Consider the following 23229-nt stretch of genomic DNA (forward strand, 5'->3'; position numbering starts at 1 on the left):
GCACTAAAAAAATAATAATAATACTAATGGTCAATTTCTATATTAATGTGCTGAAAAAAATGAACTAGAAAATATGAAATATAAGTAATCAGCTTAAGATAAAAAAATAATAATAACATTGCATATATCTCCGCTCTTCATCACTGTAGAATATCGTAAGATAACAGAGTTCCAAATATAACACGAAGAACCAGAAGTTCAGTTTTCAGCAAAATCCAACACAATTGCAATGTATCTAAAAATAATGCCTACATAGACTATATAGCATCAATAGCTGAATGCCGGAGAATTCTGGATAAATCAACTGACACTTACACTGTTTTGTTGCAGTGGAATTCGTTAAATGAGCAGATTGAGGAGATCCTTCAATGGATTGTTATAGCAGGCCAGATTTCCTGAACATGGAGCTTCCCTTCAATCAAATAAGTATATAAAAATATAGTTTCAAAATGTGGATGTTGAGAGAAAAAATGAAAAATTAGAGCGAAATGCTGAGAAAATATTCTTTACTATATATTTATCCAACAGGAATTTGAAAGAATAGAAATGACATAATCTTTAGATATTTCAAAGCAGTTCAACAAATTGCTTATCTGCACAATGAAGAAAATGAGACAACTAAATTGAGTGCATTGATTTAGGTTTTTTTTTGCGACGGCTTTCTTACTGCTTCTTGAAGCAGTTTTTTAGAATAAAAATTTTTTAAACTAAAAAATTGTTTTGAAAAGTAATAAGAAAGTTGTCCCAAACGAAGCCTAAATCAGATGCGAGAGATCTATCTTTTTGTGTATTTTTCTGTTACACAACAGGTCCGATGCATTCATCCACTTCAACCATCCAACTTGAATTCTACCAAAAGCTATCTACACCCTGCGGTGCCAAAGTCTTTTAGCTTCCACGAAAAACTAATGTTTCAGATAATAACCCTTATATCTAGTAATTTGGATTCAGTCTGAGCCACAGGCAAGTGCATGAGAGAATGCAATATAGAAATTATTATCTGGGAAACTAAAACAGCTATTTCTAAAGCTTTCCAAAGGTGCCACTGACAGCAGACATTATTCCGGGGAAAGTAAAGATTGAATAAAAATGGACCAGTTGGGTGTTATAGGACCACCGAAGTGAAATTAGTATATGATTTCACATTCAATTCCATCCAACAAAAGATATTTACTGCAAATGTATATCCAACCACATAAATAAATTTCTGAAGAATGAGGGACTCTAAATTCTAATAAGAAAAGAAAAATTACCAAGAATTGATTGGATAGTGGCTCAAGAAGTAACAATATAACTTTCCTATGACATTATCTAATATGTGCAGCATGCATCGTATTTTGTTAATTATTCATAGGCATATCAATGCATTGAAGTTTATACCTACCCATTGACATCAGGGAGGTACAATGTTAGACTCTAAAAGCTGAATGTGTAAAAGAAATACACTGAGAAGTAATTGAAGCTCAGCAACAGTAGATAGATTTGGATGACTGCAATCAAAGTTTAATAAGCAGAAGCAACAGGTCTACAAGGTCATCATCATCATTAGCCTTATTCTAATAATTTGAGATCAATTTTATGAATCCTTATTTTTCATTTCATCCTATTAAAGTGTTGTAGGAGTTGTTAATCCTATTCATGCACTTTTTCTATATTTTGCACAATTTCTGTTGTCTTAACCTTTGGATACCCTTTTTCTCCTTAATTTTACTCGCCACATCTTATAATCTCTATTGCACATGGCCAAACCACCTATATATATTTTAATATTTTATATTTAATAAATACTATGCCCTTGCCACCTATCTATATCTTAATATCTTATTTTTAATAAATACTATTCACACCAACCCTCTAACATTATCATTCTGAATATATCCAACTAGTTTTATCACGAATTTATCTTAAAATTCTAAAAGATAATTTCTACGAGCACCGACATCTAAAACATTTAAGGAAAATTTAGGTGTACCATAACAAATGAGAAGGAAATTTCTGTATAGGACGACAACCTGCAACAAGAAAATAGATTGGTTTTGGGCTGGAGAAAAGGTAGTAACCTGCGAAATAAGAAGTGTGACATTGCTGAGGAATTTGAGAATGAGAAATTACGATCTAAGAGGCTGCTAAAATACAAGAAAATTTTAGCATTTGACAATATTCAGCAAAAGCACTGCATTAAGTCGACAGTCTTCCAGCTGCTGTGTATAAGGCCTGTCTTAAGGTAAATTAGATGCTTTAAACTTGAGGTAACACTGCAAATAACCGTTGCCTAAAAAATTTTTTACGGGTGAGTTCATAAAATCTAATGAGATGGTTTTGCAAGCCATATGCAAAATTATTTTCATAACAAATAATTTTAACCAAATTTTTTACAAAAATATTTAATGTTTAGGCAAAGACTTTGTAAAGTTCAAGATAGAAATGGTACTTAATCATCACCAAAAAAAGCACTTGATTATGTTCTAGGCAATGATTATTCCAAATTTAGAAATGAATTTTATGATTAGGCAATATAACCTTTTAAGCAGGTCATTTTACTCAGAAAACAGTTTTGTAATCGGCTAGACAACATTTTTTTCCTTCAATGAAACTGCAAATATCACAATTTCTGTGTGGTGAGACAGGCCTAAAAATATTTTGCAACACATACTTAAAAAAAAAATCATATTATGAATTTCAAAAGGTGAGAAAATTCAGAAAAGAAAACTACAACTATAGGTTAAACTCAGTAATACTATCTTGTTTGAATTCATAGCATAATGGGTGTCTAATAATATTGCACCCTCAGTTACTTTTAAAACCTTATATGAACTGTCGGAATAAAGCTAAAAATAAGAAGGCATGCTTATATACTACTCAAGTTGATGGCATCAAGAAGCCTTCAGATTTCTGGATAAAAAAAAAGGTTGCAACATTAAAATCGTGCCCTACCACCTATGTTGCACCGATAAGGATACGGCGATACGGATACAACACGATATAGATACGGGACACGCCAATTCTTAAAAATACAGGATACGGATACGGCGCGGATACGGCATTATAATATATAAATAATACATAAAAATTAAGAAAGTAATCAAAGTGTAATATTTGAAATGACAAAAAAAATTGAAATAAAAGTAAGTATTAAATATTTAAATGTCTAGTACAACAATAAAAACAAGAAGATAAATTGTTCAACACATGAAATTTCAACTATTCAATAGAAGGAATGATATGATTAGCTTCTTCAGTGATTTGTCTTTGAGTTTCTATATCTTCTTCAATAAATATCATAGCTTCTAATTCAGGCTCATCAAGTGAAAGATGAGCAATTTCTAATATTCTCATATTCTCAAGAGATTTAAATCCATCTCCAGCAACATCCCACATCCTGTTGTCTCCTTTCATATAAGTTGGAGTTTTCCTTGAGAGAAACCGAAGGTTTGTATGCACATAAACTAAATCTTCAGCCCGTTGTGGAGTAATTTTAGTTTCATTGATTGGATGAACAAGTATGTGCTCCAATTTCTTTCACAACAAGATGAGGATGAAACTTGGCCAAGCAATTTTATGGCAATTGTTTGAAATAGAGGTGCTGAAGCTCCATGTATAATCCAGCACATTTTCGAATCAATTCTCCACCTATCACACACTGACTCTTGGTCACCAAAGTCCTCTAAATAACCAAAAAATTTAGCAAGCTCAATATTGACACTTCTTCTCTCCTCATTTGGAAAATAATGCTTCAAACATGTCTTCCTCATATTTGAAATTTCTAAATCTTTTTGTGAAGAAACTCTTTGAGGATCCTCTTGAAGTCATTCTTTAGTTGAATATCGTCAAAAAATATTAAAATGAAATGATGAAAAAATGTTGAAATTACTAAACAACAAATTGTGAATTAATAATAAAAAATGTTGAAATTTACCTAGGATTTAGTGAGTGAGCCAAGCAATGTAAAGGTGTATTACTTTTGCTCCACCTATCTTCTAGAATAGCATAAATAATATTCCAAAAGCTTGAGTCTTCATGAAGTGCCTTTCTCTCACGTCTATATATAATTTCTTTTATCCGTATCAGTTACTCTCAACATCTCATAAATTGGATCTGTGAAATTTATGATGTATTCAATCTCATCCCACCATAAATCATCTAAAAGCTTCTCCTTCATATACCTAGTCTTCCCAACATCATTTTCCCTATAATAGGACCATTTGTCACTGATCACCATAGCTTGAAGAGCATTTTTTATTTTTTTGAATCTTCTCAACATCATTATAACCGAGGCAAACCGAGTTTCAGCAACTGCAAACATCATCAAATTAGAGAAATCATTGAACATAAAGAGTCTCATGGAGTGATTCAATATACAATTTCTAATTACAATTGCATCTTCAACAATCACTGTTATCCAATGACATTCATTGTAGGTGATTTCGTTTGCCTCGATATTCTTAGCTGCACAAATATTCTTCAAGACAAGATTAAGCGTATGCACAACACATGGTGTTCAAAAAATATGAGGATAAACTTGCTCTACAAGTAGACCTGCAACTCTACAAACATGTGCATTATCAGTACTGACTTGGATGATGTTTGAAGGCCCCACCATCATGATAACTTCTTTGATTAAATTAGAAATGAAGAACTTATCCTTGTACTGTCCTTCATAGTTTACAGCTTTGATAAACATAGGATATCTTTTTGTTACATCCATGAAGTTGATAAGCGGTCTTCTTTGTGGATCTGTCCACCCATCACAAACCAAATTAACTATTTTTTCCTTCTAAACTCCTCTAGTAGGCTCGAGCAACTTCTCAATATTATCATTCTCTCTTTGCAACAACTTAGTTCTAATGACATTATATCCAGGTGGCACATATCCTGTAAGATTATTATTACATGCATAGGTAAAGACATTCTTGTAATGTGAATTTCTTGTTAGGTTAAAAAGAAGTCCAGTTGAGTAAAACATTCTAGCTATTTTCTCATCTAGTTGTTCTCTCATTTGTAAATTAAATGCTTTCTTCAAAGCACTATCTACATCATATTTTTTTTCCTTTTGGTTCAAATCCCTCCATCTGAAAAGGCCCCTTATTAACAGTACTATCATCACTTCTAATTGAAGAAGATGATGAAGCATATGAAGCGGAGTGCTTGGAAGTGAAATATGTTTTGGAAGCTATTTTTTACTCCTTTGCTCAACTTCACTGATTTTTCTTTACAATTCAGTCATTTGTGATGAGCTTATATTCAAGCATACTTTAATTAAATGACCACTAATCTTCAACAAATGAGCTTTCACTCTATAATATGATCCTTTGTATGTGGCATTACAAAAATTGCATTTGAATGCAATATTGTTACCCCCTTCTGATGTTTTACCTATTTTTGTCATATAACCCCACAGAGGTTTGTTATCTTCAAAAACTGTCTCTGATGGACCATCATTAGACCCAATTCCTACACTACTAGAGCTCATTATCCTATGAAGGATTGACACAAATTAATCCGCATGAATTTGAAACATGAAAATTTTTAATTAAAAGTGTAGATATGTTGCGCCTCTGCCGGGGGTCCAAGGGGGCACTGCCCCCGAAACAAAATTTTATTATAAGAGTTGTTTTAAAGTTTTCTCTAGGCCGATCGCCAGATCGTCCCAGGACGATCAGACCAAATTGGATCGTCCTGGACGGTTCCCAGAACTTGTTTCAGGCCGATATTTTGAACAGTGCCAATCGGCCTGGCCGAAGCCTCGATCGGCCTGGACGATGCATACAGAAAATCACCTGGAGCAAATCTGGGCAAATTCTGGAACAGATTCTTAACTGATCGTCCCAGGACGATCCCAGATCGTCCTGGACGATCCTGGAGCAGATTTTGATATTACACGAGCGGTACCAAGTATTGAGTAGTACCGAGTACCGAGCAGTACTGAGCAGTACCGAGTACCGAGCGGTACCCTACGATTAATAAAACGAAGAATGAAGAAAACGAACCTTCAATGCTCACGTCGCCTTCATTGTTAGTGTTGTCGAGTCGCTCCATTAACGATGGATTCTGTCGTCTTTAATGCTCACGTCGTCAAGCCTCTTTGTCGACGAAGGATGATCCTGTCTGCTTCTATGCTCGCGTCGTCGTGCCGCTCCTTCGACTATAACGAAGAAGACAAACACCTATGCGGAAACGAAAAACCTAGCTCACCAAAATGTTTAAGCCGCATAAATGAATAAGGATATCGAGCGGATAGCCGAAATGAATATGGCAAATTGCGGCTCTATTTTTTTTTAATCGGATACGTGTATCCGATACACGTGTCCGATCAAATTTAAATAATATTTTAATTGGACACGGTATAGCCGTATCCAACACTTATCCGTGCCGTATCAGAGGCGTATCCATATCCGACACGTATTCGATACAGCATGACTCATAAATAGGCGTATCAGTGCAACATAGCCTACCACACAAGATGATTGTGTCAGTTAAGCAAATTTTCAGACAAGTAAAAACAAACCGCTTAGATTATCTTGTTTTTTTGCAAGTTTCTATATAATAATGCAAAATTGCAGAACTATAATGCTTGGACACAAACATAGAGATGGATACAACTACACATGATATAACATTCAAAAGTGCTGTTTTGAATTTATAAGTAGAAATACATCCTTTGTAGTTATAATAGACTTCTAAATTACATATGAAAAATAATAAGATACTAATACTTTAGAGTGATAATGATATTAAGAGAGCGATAGAGAGAAAGAAGTAAAAAATTATCAGGCATAGAATTGAGTTGGAGAGACATAATTTGCATAAAATAGTCTGCCAACACTTCCACTTCTTCATAAACTGCTAAAGAAGAGTAATTGTCAAAATGCATCCCTGAAAAGCTGGAACTTTCTCGGAAGATAAAAAATTTGGCATGCCACATGATGTGTTAAGCATGGTGTCTTGAAGTGTCCAACACATCATAATGATCCTTTATAAGTGGCTATGCTTCATAACTATAAAACTGCGATAATAACTACAAGAGGCCTTCAATAGGGATTAATCATCAAGTTAGAAACATTCATGTTATTTTTCATTTTCCTAGTTTAAGAAATAACAATGCTTTAATGAAAAGAATGATCGTTGCAGGGCTGTAAATGAACCAAGCGTTCGACGAGCTGCTTGTGGCTCGATTCAATAAGAGCTCGTTTATATTCGTTGATGCGCTAAAGGAACGAGCTTGAACATTTTTTATAAATACTCGACAGCTAAATAAACAAGTGTGACTAGCTTGTTGCTCGGTTCGTTTATGTACACAAATAATATTGTTTAATGCTTGTGAACAAACTCGTTAAGAAGCTCGATTAAGACTCATGTCTGGCTCGAATTAGCTTGAAATAAATATGTAGTTTTAAAAAAATTGTTAAATTAATTTAACTAATTTAATTCACTCATTTAATTGATATTTATATTTAATTCATGTTTTTAGATGTATTTAATGACATAAATTGTTAACTAAACCACCGGTTATTAACATAAATAGCTCCCTGCAAGTTTACTTTTACATTTTTGGATAGCATGCCCGCCTCTCCCTCCTTTGTGGCATGCATTAGCAAAAAAAAAAAGAGAGAAGTTTAGTCCTACACTTTTGAGTGATTTAGTTTTGCTAAATAAAGGTAAAATATGTATGGAGCATTTGTTGTTTATTGAGCAGCGGGAAGGCGACCGGGAACGGGTTGGCAAGCTGTTCAATTAAGGCGTGAGTGGCAACCCCTACTACCATCTCTGAACGACCGAATAAGGAAATTCTCTTAGCTCGGTCAAAGATAAATAGAATTCGGAATGAGCGCACCGACGGACCATGAAAACGTTCTAATTTACCGCGTAGTGGGTATCTTAACCTTCTTCCACACGTACAAAAAAAAGACCAGGAGAAAACAAAACATCCTGATTTGGGGTGTTCATTAATAGTAAAGAAAGCGTTACTATTTTGTTAAACGAGCGGTTTGTTAATAGGCTCGAGCAGCTCATTAATAGTCTCGATTTGTTAAATGAGTAGCTCGTTAATAAACAACCCTAGAATGATCCAAGCTCAAACATGAACATGAGCTGAGCTCAAACATGTGTTTTTTAAACTAGCTCGAGCTCATATAGAACCAAGAAAGCTCAAATCTTATCGACCCGAGCTTTAATAGGGTCTTGGAAAAACGAACTCAAGCTCAAACATACCGAAGCTCGGCTCGGCTCGGCTCAATTCATTTAAAACCCTAACAATGAGATAAAAAGTAATAACAACTTTTTTTTAGTTCAGTGAATAAAATTCTCTATTATATAGAGATGTCGTTAATAGTAATGAATGAAAATGGTGAATTTAAATGTAAACCAAGGTTTAAAATTTTGTAATTCGGAATTATGACATTTTTTATTCAAGAGGTGAGGAAGGATAAGCCTCAAGGCGTTTTTAGATGCCTCAAAATTCAAATATTGGTAGAGTGAAAATAAGGTTAAAAATGATTTTTATGTAATACCCAAATAATATGTTAAAAGATGACATATTAATTTTTTATTAAACTGTGAAATAACAAATTGACAAACATATGAAACAAAAAATTGCACAAGATGTAAATTAACAAATTATAAATTGCATGAAAAAAAATTGAAATCCAAATATTACAAAAGCAAAATAACATAAAATATAAGAATTACATAAAAGTGTCATATAATATCAAGTTCAACTCCAAATACATTCTTTCCTAATGTTCCTTACTCGTCCACATTTAACTCTTAAAAGAAACTGATATAGGTGGCAATAACTCAGAAAGCATCTACACTGTCATCACCGAGCAGGTCTTTATTTTAGTTAGCGTCAAACAAATTGGTCTCTCCCCAACCTTCTCCTGCGAAGCTTAATGCCTCGTAATCCACTTTTCCTTCATTTATTTAGTCATTTTCTTTAATAAATATTTGCCATCCGCATAAAGATGAGAGTAATGCTCCAAAATTTTTAATAGAGGTAGTGGTGGTGTGAGGCTTCCAAGTAATCCCTGATGACGGTTATGATGGTGGGTGTGGCGGAGGTGGCGGAGGTGACGGAAGTAGCAGCAAGCACAAGTTTTTATCTAAATGGAATGGCTGATAATTATAATTTGAACCTATTTGAGAACCTTTAATCCAAAACATTTACACGACTCATAATTTAGATTGTTAAGATGTAAGATATTAGGTGCATGTTTCAGCTGAAGCAATTGTTGCTTATATAAAGAACCAGGGATAACTATAATTTTGCATTGCCCAGATTGATTTTTCTTTAATGACTTCACAAACTTCCGCAATTTATTTGAGCAACATTAGTGATTTGTTAAAGTACAATACATTTTTTGGTTGATTTTCTACATGTCACCTATAATTGGGATTGGAAACATGCAAAGTTTTGTGTACTTTGATGAGGTTACAAGTTCTATTTCAAATGTAAAATGTTGGCATGAAAACCACTTTGTTGTATATGCGATTACATTTCAATACATAATATGTATTCATTTCCTATATTTAATATTAAATTTATTTAACTTTACAATAAAATTATATTTTCTCAATCATACACGGCGTTAAGACTGTTTAAAAAAACTAGCCAAACATAATAAGCTAGTGGAGACCATTATAAATCCATTTTATAGTCAATTTAATTCTAGATGTGCTCTGGGAGAACGTGCATATTCAAATCATGGGATCCATATCAAGGAAGGATATCAGAATCCCACTAATTCATGCCAATAAATGAATTTAGGATCCCATGTATTAATGCCAAGGATGAAAATAAAGGTCCCACAAATTCATGTATGAAAGCTCTGGAATAAAAATATGTAGATATATGATACTTGTATGTCACACATGTCAATAGCACAAAATAGTGCACACTATAATGCATAGTGCGGTGTGGCACATCCCTACATCATTCCCATGATGAGTAGCATAAGGGTTAAAATGGCATGCACTATTTGCACTATGCACAGAAAATAATGCATAGCCGGTAATCCCCACAACGCTCACTATTTTAATTTACATGATTTAAGGCTTAAAATTAAAAGAATTAATTATCATGTATTTATTATTTTTATTATCTCCATTTAGTATTTGTTAAGGCGCCGAGAGATTCGGTCTTGATCTGCAAGCCATCACGACTCTCGATCTCACAGAATGCCCCTAGCTCTTACACCGAATGTTGCTCTTGCTCTGATCAGATGCTGCTCTCATCATTGACACACACTTGTCAAACACCACCTTGCTGAATGTCGTTAGCTCTAGCACCAAACACTGTTCTCACCGAATGTTGTTCTAGCCTTCAAGACCACAGAGGAAGGTTTTCAAGTGATGAAAAAGAAGGGCTTTCTTTCCACTGGTTTCAAAGGTATTTCATAGAAACCCCATACATTTAATTTATGAATTGTAAGGATCCTAATTTTTCTAAATTGATAAGGGGTCATGTTAAAAGTTAAATTTATCTTGAAATCTACCTTTTTTTATATGCTAAACTATAATGTAAAATAAAATAACTTTATTATGTCAATCATGGATTCGTGAAGAAGGATTCAGTCATGCAAAACAATTAAGGGTTTAATAATTATAACTCACTCGTCGTATTAACTTAATATATTATTAATTGTCACATCATGAAAAAAAAAACGAAATAATTTTGTAAAGTTATTTGTGCATTTTGTTTAAAAAAATCCATTTAAACTTAATTATGCTAAAGCAAATAATTCTATAAAGTTATCTAGCATTTAGTTTAAGAAATTTCTTAACTTAATTAGTTTAAATTGCATCTTAAAGACAAGAGTACAATATTTTTTTTCATAGAAAAGATTAATAAAGCACCACACAAACCAAAAAATAAAAGAAAAAATGAAACAAAACAAACTAATTTAATCAAACAAAAAATTGACATATTTATTTGATAAAGAGGTGAATAACATCAATTATAAATTAAAGATAAACATGGTATAATTATATAGTCTAATTGGCTTGAAATCAAGAGGCAAGCGAGCGGCATTCATTATATTTACTTGTTACCCTATCATTCCTTGACTGATACTTCCCAAGTTTTATTTTTTTCTTATATATGTTAATAGTTTCATCTATTAGGTGCTCAAAACAATGTTGATTTTAGCCAAACTAGAAAGAAAATCATGAATGGATATATATATAATACAGACAAAAGAAATTAATGACAATTGACATGTATTTTTGTAGTAAAATGATAAAATGGAGGAACTATTGATCACAAACAATATTTGGATAGGGATTTTCGAAACATTCAAACTTATACTAATTGTCCTCAACATGTAAAACATAAAATTTAGGAGTTTAAAAAAAAAAAAATGAAAGACCAAATTAATGAATCATCATATATTAATATTGATAAAAGTAATAACTTTGATGAGATGCTAGATGATGATTATTTATGTGTTGAATTATCAAAAAGATACTATACAATAAAATCAAATACATCTAGCCAAAAATAAATTACTTCTATGCTTAATAAACAAAAGGCTAAAGGATAGTTGAATATATTTTTTAAACTGAATCCTTTTGCGGCGGTGAAGCAACGAAAGGGAAAATTCCAAAAAAGAGATGTAGGCTACAATAAATAAGATGATAAAAAGAATAGCCCAAATGTTTTGATGTTGGATGTATGATGACAAGATTCCCTTCAATGCAATTAAGTATGATAGTTTCCCGATAGTAGTGGAGGCATTTGGAATGAAACCGCCACTATCATGAGGTGTGGGTTCAATATTTGGAGAAAGAGGTAAAATAAACACATCCATAGTTACAACATCATAAAGAAGACTGTTTTAAAAATGGTTGCTCTCTTATGGATGATGATTGGGCATCTCGTGATGAAATAAAGTTGTGAAATTTTTTATGGATTGTCAAATTTAGTAGCAAGTAATGCAATACATACTTTTGCTCATAATGCTTTGTGATATTATAATATTTTGAATTTAGAGTTGTTGAAGACTTGAGCTGAAGTGTCAATTTACCTATTTTCATTACCATAAATAATTTATTTTTCAATAAAAAGTACTTCATATTTAGCAGCAGTTTTATCTATATTTTCTCATAATTAAAATAGCACACACTACATCGTGTGCTATCCGCTATGACTTCATGGGAACTTTTGCATTGTGATTTGTTATTTTCCATTGACAAGCATGTTGTAGATTTTTTTTTTAATTTTAATATAGACTATTTTCTTAATTTTTTTCCTAGAACAATCTATATATTGCCTTTTATCATATACTTAGAAGAATAAGAAAGACGTCTTATTCTTCATGTGTCTTCATGTGGCATCAGAGCTCTAGACTCTTCTAATTTGCATCTCTCTTCACCATTTAACATTACAACTATCATTGCCTACTGTTAAGGCCCAGAAATTCTAGTAACTCAACAATATCTTATGTCTCATCAGCAATCCTAACTTCTGCTCAATGTTGTAATGCTACACCAATCCCTGCTCAACATGATTCTTTTGCTATATCCCCAACTTTGATTTTGCCAGGATCAAATTTCTCCATTAGATTTCTTCTCTACTCCACGATTTCATTGCTGACATTTAACTTTGTTATTGTTATTGATCTTTGCTTGATAATTTTTGTTGGCATTGACCTATGCTTGATTGCTTCTTAGCATCGAGCTCCTCTCACCTCCCCCCTTGGAGTTGTTGTAGCCTTCATTATTGCGATTGCAACCACTCTATCTCATTGCTTCAAAATTTCTTACATTTGCTAGAATCTACATTCTTAGGCCTTTATCATCGTTGTCGTATCCTTCAACCTCACCAATAGCCCTTATAACTTCCTTTTTTTAATCCTATTGAATTATATCTATGGAAACATAAGAAACCGATGTCCAACATGATAAAGTCAACTCTCATTAAGTGATTGCACATTTGCAAAACATCAAGCCTATTTATTGATTGATCAACTGATCACAATTTGTTAAGGCATATTTAAAGGGGAAAAGGGAGACTTGAACATCTTCTAAGGACATGACCAAAGAGGTTATCCAATGTTTGAAGCATGGGATGTAGCTTACTACCTAATTATGGCATGACTATTTAACTTGATGGATCTAATCAATTAGTATACTTGCATGTTCGTGACTATTGCTAAAGAGATGTGGGACTCTATTCGTGCACTTACATAAAAGCTTGTGATGTAACCTAAGTTTATGAGATCAAGATGAAGACGAAAGGAGTAAAACAAAAAGAAAAAAATGGTAACTTAATATGTCGTTTGTTAAAAGTATATGTCAATAGATAGATCACTATCATGTATTTGAAATAAAATGCCAATATGATGCCATCTTAAAAAAAACTACATTGAGAAGGACCAAGTATATGAATTTCTTTTTAGAATCAATCCTAAATTTGGTCAAATTCAAATTCTCGAGAGGGAAGAAGAGTACACCTTCACTTGAGTAGATCTCTTCAACTCCCTTGACAAGAATCTTTATAGTGTTGTGTTGCATGCTCATTCGCACACTTAGATAGGCCTCAATATCTAATAAACTACATGCCACAAGAAAGTTCTTGATCAATTCTTTGGATTTGACTCAAATGTCACAAATCACACCTACATCTGTCAATATTTCAAATCTTATACTTCATATGATTCTCTTGCTACAATTATAAGGTTGAGCAATATCCAAGTCACACCTTCTTTACCCCTTAAAAATATCCTTGATATGCCAAAATTATCATCTAAACAGTTTCATTTCAAAAATTTAGAAAAGATCTAAAATGTTATGCAATGTTCCATCCTTCTTATTATATTTTTTTTGGACCAAGATTTGAGGAAGAATATGTGACTAAAAAAAGTGATGGGCACTACTGCCTAAAAACATCAAGTGCTTCAAATAGGGTCATGATTAATATATCTTTATCATCTCTTGATTCTTCAAAAAAAGACAATTTCGCTTCATCACTTTCTTCTAGGCCATCCATATTTTAAACATTTAAATATAATATTTACCTTTCTTTTCAAAGGGTTTAATATCACAAAATTTCATTGCCAAACTTGCGAAATTACAAAGTACACTTGTGAATCCTTTCATGCTAGTAATAGTCTAATAGAAGAAGTTCTCATCCTTTTCAATTAGTCTATAGTGGCAATTGGGACCACTCACAGTTCCAAATGTTTTTGTGATGGTTCGTTTCTCTAATTAATGATTGTACATATATAATAAAGTCACATGGATATTCTTAATCAAATACAAAACTCTTATATGAGCAATATTGTTCCTACTTTTCATTCAATGTTCAAAATCAATTTAGAATCAAATAAAAAAATTCAGGTTTGATAATAGAAACAAATACTTCAATCAATTTTTTAATCCCGTACAATCTATTACTTCCAAAGAGATCATATAATTCATGAGTCAGCATGTGTTCATATACCAAAAACAAAATTGAGTTGCTAAAAAGAAAAATAGACACTTAATATCACTTAGGTAATATATTTTCAAGGGAATATTCCTAAAACCTATTGTAGGTAAGCTATAATCACTACAAATTACATGATAAATAGACTACCTTCACAAACCTTAGAATATGAATCCCCCATGGAGTGTCTTGCCAAATTCTATGCCTAGGTCAAACCGTCTAATGGCCTTACATATTAAATATTTGGGTATACCTCTTTTGTTAATATTCATATTTAAAATAAAAAAAAAATTGGACCTCAAAGCTAGTAAGTGTTTATTTCTTGGCTACTTTATTACACAAAAAGGATACAAATGTTCCTCCCCAACCCAACCGAAAATTTGTGTCTACTCTTGTCAACAAAAATTTGTCTTGATTTATGACTCTATGAGATTCCCTCGGGTATACTCAAGAATAAGAGTAGTACTAGACCTAACACAAGCTCAAAATATCATCTCAGAAACTATTAATAAAGACATGATAAGTATTGATCTTCTGATGAAGCAGCCATTGATTTTTCTATTATTATTAAAAAGCTACTAGAAGTTGCATAATGCAACATTTATATCCATTATGTTTGCACATATTAGTTAAATGTCTTTCTCCTCTAAATAAAATTTTCATTATGAACTTAAATGCCTTCCTTCTCCAAGCACTTTATCAGAGGCATTATTAAAACAAGAATGAAGAAATGTTATTTAAGAGAAGATGGATGCATTGTAGAAAAAACATCACATATAAGATTGCCAATAAGCTTAGTCAAAAAATATAGTAGGCAACAAATGCGCTCTTACTTTGAAGTATAAGGTTGATAGCTTTATTGAAAGATATAAAGTGAGATTAATTTACACATAGATATAAATTTGACTACATAAGATATGTATCGCAGTGGCAAATATGAGAATATATGAACTTTGTGTTATCTTTGGTAGCCCACTTCGATAATATTATGTGAAGAACGACTTCTTTCATGGGGATCTACAAGAAGAACCAACATTCAAAAGAGCTCAACCACTTTTAATTTACACCTCAATTGAGGTTTAACCAAGTGAAAGTTCAAAGCAATGGAGAACTTTACCACCAGAAGCTTGGGTAAAGAAGAAGAGCTTTATAAAGCTTGGGAGCAACAATTAAAGAATAACATCAAAATAAAAACTAAGTTTAAAAGATCATATGTGTTACGGAAAGCAAGTTTTCCAAGAGAAAGCTAAAATAGCTAGATGAAAAAACATTTGGAAAGTAGAAGCTTAAAGAGCAACATAGGGCATAGAGTTTATCATACGGCATGAGGGCTCAATTATTAAAATAAATGGTGATGTTTATAGACTCAAGGAAGCCCATTTAGAGCCAAAGATTGAATTGAAGAATGGTCAGGAAAATTTTCAAATTAATCACATAATATTCAATGCACGATTCAAGCAACCAATGGTATACTGCCTCAAATAAGATAACAATAGTCTTTAGAAAGCTCTTAACCAACAGAAATTAAGGGAAAGTGAGATTTGGTCAAAAAGAAGGGATTCGGATCTTATTTATAGATGAAATGAAGCCACATAAAGAAAAATAGACTGCCCAAAAAATGGACGCAAGTTCAAATTCAAATATCCAAGACATTGTCCAATCAAAATAGAAGGCAAAAAGGACAAATGGAAGCAAAGGGAAGTACTTGGTCATTAGGAGTTGAGATAAGGTAAGATCTCATCCCAACAGTAATGATTTGGAGTATCAAAAACTTATTTTATCATTGAAAAAACAACATAAAACTCAACCTACAAAATACGATTAATTCTTGCAAGAACAGACTAGTCAAAATTGATTGCCCTATGTGGCTTTGCCCATTAATGAATTAAGAAGTATATAGTAGTTTCAAGATAGTCCTAATAAGATTTTTATTTATAGAGTAGTTATGAATTTATTTTGCATTTGGCTTCGCCAATAATTGTTGAGGTTATATGATGAGCTTAATTAAAGAATATTTAATGAAAGAGTATTCATTTAGTGTGATCTTGGATTAATAATGAGGACATTTTCATTAAGTCTCTAAAATAAGGCCCTTTACAAAAAGGCTCAAAATTTGGAGACTTTTATATGAATTAAGCAAATATCATGTCTGAATATCTGACAGCTTCCTAAGATCTTACAAGCTAAACTTGAATGAGGTGGATAGCAGCGACTAATCATGGAGGGGCATGTAAGCTAAGGAATATACGGAAAGCTAAAATCAACAACACCTCTCACAAATAAAGCAAAAAAGACGAATCTTATTTCAGGAGAAATATTAACAAGCATCAAACACAACTAGCAATAAGATCCTATCTAGAATCCACATTCACAGCAGAAGTTTTAGATTGCTCGAGATATTTAGAACCAGAGACCAGAGTGCGTAAAAATGCGGAGAAAAGCCTCTTATTTCCAGGCGCCCTTTCCAAAGAAAAGTTCAGAATAGATTAACGTGACGCCATCACAAAAATTAACGGACAAGCTAGGAAGCAAGCAATCAAATGTCTGATATCTAACCTCACATGATAAGAAAAGTTGCAGAACATACCACCACGGATCAGTCATGAAATCTCATTAGCTGCAGCATCGAACACGAATCCCCTGTACACCACATCGCCATAACCCGGCGCCCCATCCACCCATTTCCATGTACCTCCAACTCCAGGGCATTTCTCCACCTCCTCCTCTTCCTCCCACATCGCCATTTTGCCCCTCACTCTCTTCCCAGAAAACCAAACCCTCCCCTCTCCTCCAAAAACCTTCACCTTATTATTCCCCGCAGCATTAGCCGTAGCGGCCGCTGTTCTTTGCCCACCAACTCCAGCAAAGCACCGGTACATCTCCGGCGGCATCCTACCGGCCTCTTCCCACTCCAAGGTCCCCAAATCCAACCTCAGTATCAGCACCGTCGAGCACGGAGCATCCACTGCAAAGGAAGACCTCAAACCACCAATCATCAAGATCCTGCTGGTCCCGGCGCCGCGGACCAGCCGGGGCCGTTTAAGGATATCGAAGACATCGCCCCACTCGTGGCGCTCTAGTTGAGCCCACCCTCGGGGACCCCCGAGATCATCGATGGCGCATGAAAAGAGCTTCCACTGACTACGCCAGGGGTTGCCGGTATCGCAGAGGGCGTAGATCGACGCCCCGATGATGACGGGACTGCGAGGTTTGGAGGGCAAATTGAGAGAGAACTTCCGCCACGAAGCAGCGCCGGGTGAGTAAGATAAAGCGGCGAGCTCAGTGAGGACGAGAACGGCGCTGCCAGCGATAGCCGGGGCGGCGAGAACGGTGCCGTGGCGCGACCATGCGGATCCGAGAGGGGGTAAAATACGGAAGGATCGGGTGAGGGGATTGCAAAGGATCAGTGATTTAGGAGGCTTCGAATCAGAAGAAGAGGAGGAAGGAGAGGGATCGGCCCAGAGGTAGAGAAGAGAAGATGAGGCGGTAACGGGTGAGAGAGAGGCGAACGGGACAAAGGAAAGAGAGAGACGGAGCCAACGAGAAGAGGAAGGGTCGAAAGCGAGGAGAGAAGGCGGAAGATGATAGTTGTGATGGTGATGGCGGGGATGGCGAAGAGCAAGGAGGGGGAGAGGAGGCAGGAGGGAGAGGAAAGAAGGAGAGGAGAGGGCGTCGTGGAAGTGACGGCACACGGAGCGGGACGCAAGGGTTTCACGAAGGGGTAGACAGGCGAATATGTGGTGAAGGGTGTCGTCAGGAAGGAGTTGAATGGGGCTTGGTGGAGGATAATTCGCTGGAGGAAGAGAAGATGATGAAGGATCCTCGGGCTCCTCCGTAGGAATCGGAAGCGGCAGCGGCATCGGCATCGGCATCGGCACCGGATGCCGGAGAAGCTGGGGGAAGAGGTGGGAGATGGAGGTTAGAAGGTCGCTTAACGTGCCGGAGAACCTGCAGGGTAGGGTCGTGCGCACTGCGCAGTATTCACGAGACTGCCACTGTGCAAAAAGGTTTCTGATGTACCGCGGGTGAGACTAAAGATGTGGGGTCTGGCGTGCAGAAATGCCAATAGATAGACTCGACACCGCATAAATAGGCGGGGTAAAGCTTAAAGGCAATTTAGAAATTTCTAGTTTTTTTATTTTTAAAATATATCTACGGTGAAATTCATACGGAAAATATTTAAATCTTAAAAATCATATTAAAATCCATTCAATCATCTTCAAGCGAATTCACGGAAACACATTCTCCTCGAATAGTCAAATCTAATTTAAAATTTGGTGTTCAAATCAAATAAAGTGATTTAAATAAAAATTTAAAATTTAAAATATGTCGAGATTTATATTCAAATTGAGTTTCAAGTAAATTCAAATAAATTATGGTTAATCATTGATGCGTCATCAATTAATTATCTTGTTCGGACACAAAACTTGATGAAAAATTAAGTTGGAAATTACCAAAATTAAAATTGGGACCATCTGAACTCCGATTTCAGCAAACTTACACTCAAAATGAACGTTTACGAAATACGAACCCAACGACACCAAATTCGACTCAATCCAAGCCCAAATGAGTCCAAATCAAGGACCAAAAGCGTTGTTGAAAGGTTCAAACCACAATTTGGATTACCAAATGGTTTCCAAACATTATGTGCTTCTAGTCGAATCGAGCGGCTCGACGAGAAAAATCCAATGAGCCCAAGATCGCCAAATTCCAACATCATTAAGACTTTCAAATTTCTGACGAATGATCCACGATCAAGGGATTCAATATCGGCCGTCCATCCAACCACTCCCCATTTACCCTTGATCTCTCACCTATTTACGAGTCATGCCACTCCATAAATCTATAAATAGATCCCCCCTTTCTCTTGAAAAGGGAGCTCCAATCAAGAAGATAAGATTGAAGAAGAGAAGGAAGAAGCTCCTCCACGACCACCTCCAGATTTCCGCCAGACCACCACTTGAGGCCCTCACCTCCGCCAGACCACCGCGTGACGTCGTTGCTCCGCCGGACAACCACCTGAGGTCCTGAGCTCTATCGGACCACCGCCTGATGTCGTTGCTCCACCGGACCACCACTTGAGGCCCTCAGCTCAATTAAACCACCACTTGAGGCCCTCACCTTCGCCGGACCACCGCCTGACGTCATTGCTTCGCCGGACCACCACATGAGACCCTGAGCTCCGCTAGACCACCACTTGAGGCCCTCACCTCCACCGGACCACCGCTTGACATCGTTGCTCCATCAGACCACCACCTGAGGCCTTGAGCTCCGCCGGACCACCACTTGAGGTCCTCACCTCCGTCGGACCACCGCCTGACGTCGTTGCTCCACCGGACCACCACCTGAGGCCCTAAGCTATGCCGGACCACCACTTGAGGCCCTCACCTACTCCGAACCACCGCCTGACGTTGTTGCTCTGTCAGACCACCACTCAAGGTCCTGAGCTCTGCCGGATCACCACTTGAGGCCCTCACCTCCGTCGGACCACCGTCTGACTTCGTTGCTCCGCTGGACCACCACCTGAGGCCCTGAGGTCTGCCGGACCACCACATGAGTCCCTCACCTCTGCCGGACCACCGCCTGATGTGATTGCTCCGCCGGACCACCACCTGAGGCCCTGAGCTCCGCCGGACCACGACTTGAGGCCCTCACCTTCGTCGAACCACCACCAGACATCATTGCTCTACCGGACCTCCACCTAAGACCCTGAGCTCCTCCAGACCACCACCTGAGGCCCGGACTTTCGCCGGATCACCACTTGATGCCCGAATTTTTGCTGGACTACCACGGGAGGCCTAAACTTCTGTTAGACCATCACTTGAGGCCCAAACTTCTGTCGAGCCACCACTTGATTCCTAGAGTTCTCCCAAAATACCATCCTTCTACTAACGTCTTTCAGACTCCGGTCTCCTGTCAACTACAATCCTTCTGACCTCCATTGCGTACTATGGTCATTTCGACCTCCATCACCAGACAATGGTCTTTTATACCACGATATCCTACCAACTACGGTCTTTCAGACCCCAGTCTCATGCTAACTACGGTCCTTGTGACCTTCATCGCCTACTATAGTCATTCCCACCTCCACCACCAGACAATGGTCTTTCAGACCCCAGTATCCTACCAACTACGGTCTTTAAGACCCCGATCTCCTGCCAACTACGGTCCTTCCGACCTCTGTCGCTTACTATGATCATTCTGATCTCCATCACCAGACAATGGTCTTTGAGACCCTGATCTCCTGTCGACTACGGTCCTTCCGACCTTCGTCGCCTACTATGATCATTCTGACCTCCATCACAAAGCAATGGTCTTTCAGACCCCGGTCTCCTGCCAACTACGGTCTTTCGGACCCATGTCTCCTGCCGATTATGGTCCTTCCGACCTCTATCAATAGACAACGATCTTTCTGACCCCGGTTTCCTGTCTACTATGATCTTTTAGACCGATGTCTTGTGCTGACTATGGCCCTTCCAACCAAACAAACATGTCTATGTTGATTATTGTAACTCCCAACATGTAATGCGCTCTATATGATGTACATTTGTACCATCAAGCCAAGGCCTACTCCCTAAGAAGGGCCTCATTTGTAATCGACTGCAAATACTAGTGGATTCTTTCAAATTGGGTCAAACCCTGTGATTTTCCCCCCTTTTCAGGGGTTTCCACATAAAAACTCTGATGTCTCTTATGAATGCTACTCCCTCTCTCTTATCTGATTGTGTGCCGGATCTTCGTACAATGCTAAGACGTTAAACTATATATTTTTCAACCGTCGCGAATACTCCAGGACGCAACAATCATCAATTAAAATTATTATTTATATAAAACATTCTATCAATAATAAATATAAACTCGCTTGAAGAATTTATATATGTATATTAAATTAAAACATATATACTGTTCTTTCTTAGCTTTTAATTTGAAGAATTTTTCTAATGTTTTTTTTTTTTTTCCTTTTCTTTAGTCCAAGTTTTAATCCTCTCTTCCTTTTTTTCCATAAGATATAAAAAATATGCTTATTGTGGGATATAAATTTTATAGTAGTAGAGTAAGAGAGTTATATATTCTACCAATGTATGAAGATTCAACGCATAAACAGGAAAATAAAAATATCATGAGTGACATTAGAATTTTTACGTGAAAAAACTCAAAAAAAAAAATTTAAGATTTGGTAGCTAAAATGATTCTACTATATGATCACTGATTACAAATTTTTGTTGTCCCTCAACTTAGAGATGACAACATTACAAGAGTAGGAAAAACTGATAGAAAATATGACAAAGTTAGAATATGATGAAATGTGTTCATATGGTTGTGGTTGATATGGTCAGACAGCTATGATTTGGTGGTGGTCTGATGATGACAATCGGGCGGCACAACCACCACCTCATTCGCCTAGCCGCCAATAGTTTGCACTCAAGCTATCACTACCTTGCACTGTTTCACTGACCAGCAATTGGCCATCTACCTAGTTGTCGCTGGCCAACACTTTCTTCCCTTAAAGCCACCACTGACCTGGCCATTCCATCATCCCAACAACTGGTTGTCTGTCCAATTACTGAACTCTCCTCCATATGACTTGAGTCCTCACATGTTGATGTCATGAGCCCATTTTTCTTCTACGAGCCGAGTCCTCACATGTTGATGTCATGAACCCATTTTCTTCAAGGTATGTATATCATGTCTAAAAACAAAAATGCATATGAAAATATTTTATCATACTCAATTCATGCTTTATGTACAAATCTTCATTCAAGTAATGGTATGGTTGGCAAAATATTAATAATACTTTTTTTATTGGAAGGTGGGCTACCCCCATTTCTTGTTCCTTAACAGAGCGTAGTTTTTTTCTATTTTATTGGGTATAAGGGGTGTCAAAACAGGTCAACGGGTCGAGTTCGGGTCTAACCCGAATTGGCCCTGGTATAAACAGGTTGACCCTAACCCAACCTAATTTTGTAAATTGATCAATAATGTCAACCCGGACCGACTTGCCAGATTACTAGGTTTGCATTTTCTGTGAAATAATAATAATGCTTGAGCTTCTTCCGCTATACTTTCCATCTTGAATTTGCCGATTTGCTGCATTTAACTAAGATTTATTTAATCTTAGTTAAAGATTTCACAACCAGATGATTTCTTAAGTATGATGTTTCTCTACATTTTGTTTTACTTTGCTGAAGTTTTGTTTGGGCTTTGGAAACAATAACTTGGAATTTAAGTAAATGAAGCCAATGAATAGGCTTATTTGTTCTATGATAGAGATTAGCAAATAATTTCCTTTGAAATGTACAGAAGAGGAAAAGTTACTTATGCAGTTGTCATAATATCTGTCATCTTCTCTGTTCTTTAACTTGCTTACTTTTCTATTTCACTGAACACAAGATCAGTAGGCCATATCTATTTCACCGAGAAATTAAAAGAGGCAAACCTGAATGATCTTTTTTTTTTTTTGTAAGCTTCCAAGAGCCTATAATTAAATGAGGCTATTTAATAAGTCAACAGACGCCTCGGCGGTCGCACTCGCGGGCCACTGCCAGGCGCCTTTTCATGCCGTTCCGCGCGAAATCCAGCCGCGGTGAGTCCGTTCCGCGCGAAATCCAGCGGCGGCGAGGCCGTTCCGCGCGAATTCCAGCGGCGGCGAGGCCGTTCCGCGCAAGTCCGCGGGTCGGGTCGGGTTGACCCGAACCCGAAGCGGGTCGGGTTCGGGTCTAGAAAATTGACCCGTTTTAAAAAACGGGTCGGGTCGACCCGAACTTGAATAATACCGGGTCAGTTTCGGGTTCGGGTTGACCCGACCC

The 23229-nt window shown here is 36.5% G+C and overlaps 1 protein-coding gene across 4 annotated transcripts; it reads right to left on the reverse strand.

Annotated features, from left to right (window-relative positions):
* Nucleotides 1–93: 93 nt before the first annotated feature.
* LOC110105753 (SKP1-interacting partner 15) lies at nucleotides 94–18456 on the reverse strand. Of its 4 annotated transcripts, none has more exons than XM_020835367.2 (2): nucleotides 16979–18456; nucleotides 94–412 (listed from the first exon to the last, which is right to left on the reverse strand). In XM_020835367.2, exon 1 carries the CDS (start codon nucleotides 18292–18294, stop codon nucleotides 17023–17025), a length of 1272 nt encoding a protein of 423 aa, XP_020691026.1. In that variant the 5' UTR covers nucleotides 18295–18456; the 3' UTR covers nucleotides 94–412; nucleotides 16979–17022. The 4 variants fall into 4 exon arrangements, with proteins under 4 accessions (XP_020691026.1, XP_020691025.1, XP_020691023.1 ...); XM_020835366.2 differs by having other exon boundaries at nucleotides 94–395; nucleotides 17010–18455; XM_020835364.2 differs by having other exon boundaries at nucleotides 17010–18453.
* Nucleotides 18457–23229: the final 4773 nt, after the last annotated feature.

The sequence above is a fragment of the Dendrobium catenatum genome, unplaced genomic scaffold (assembly GCF_001605985.2).
Source record: "Dendrobium catenatum unplaced genomic scaffold, ASM160598v2 fragScaff_scaffold_215, whole genome shotgun sequence".
In the NCBI taxonomy this organism is placed as follows: Eukaryota; Viridiplantae; Streptophyta; class Magnoliopsida; order Asparagales; family Orchidaceae; genus Dendrobium; species Dendrobium catenatum.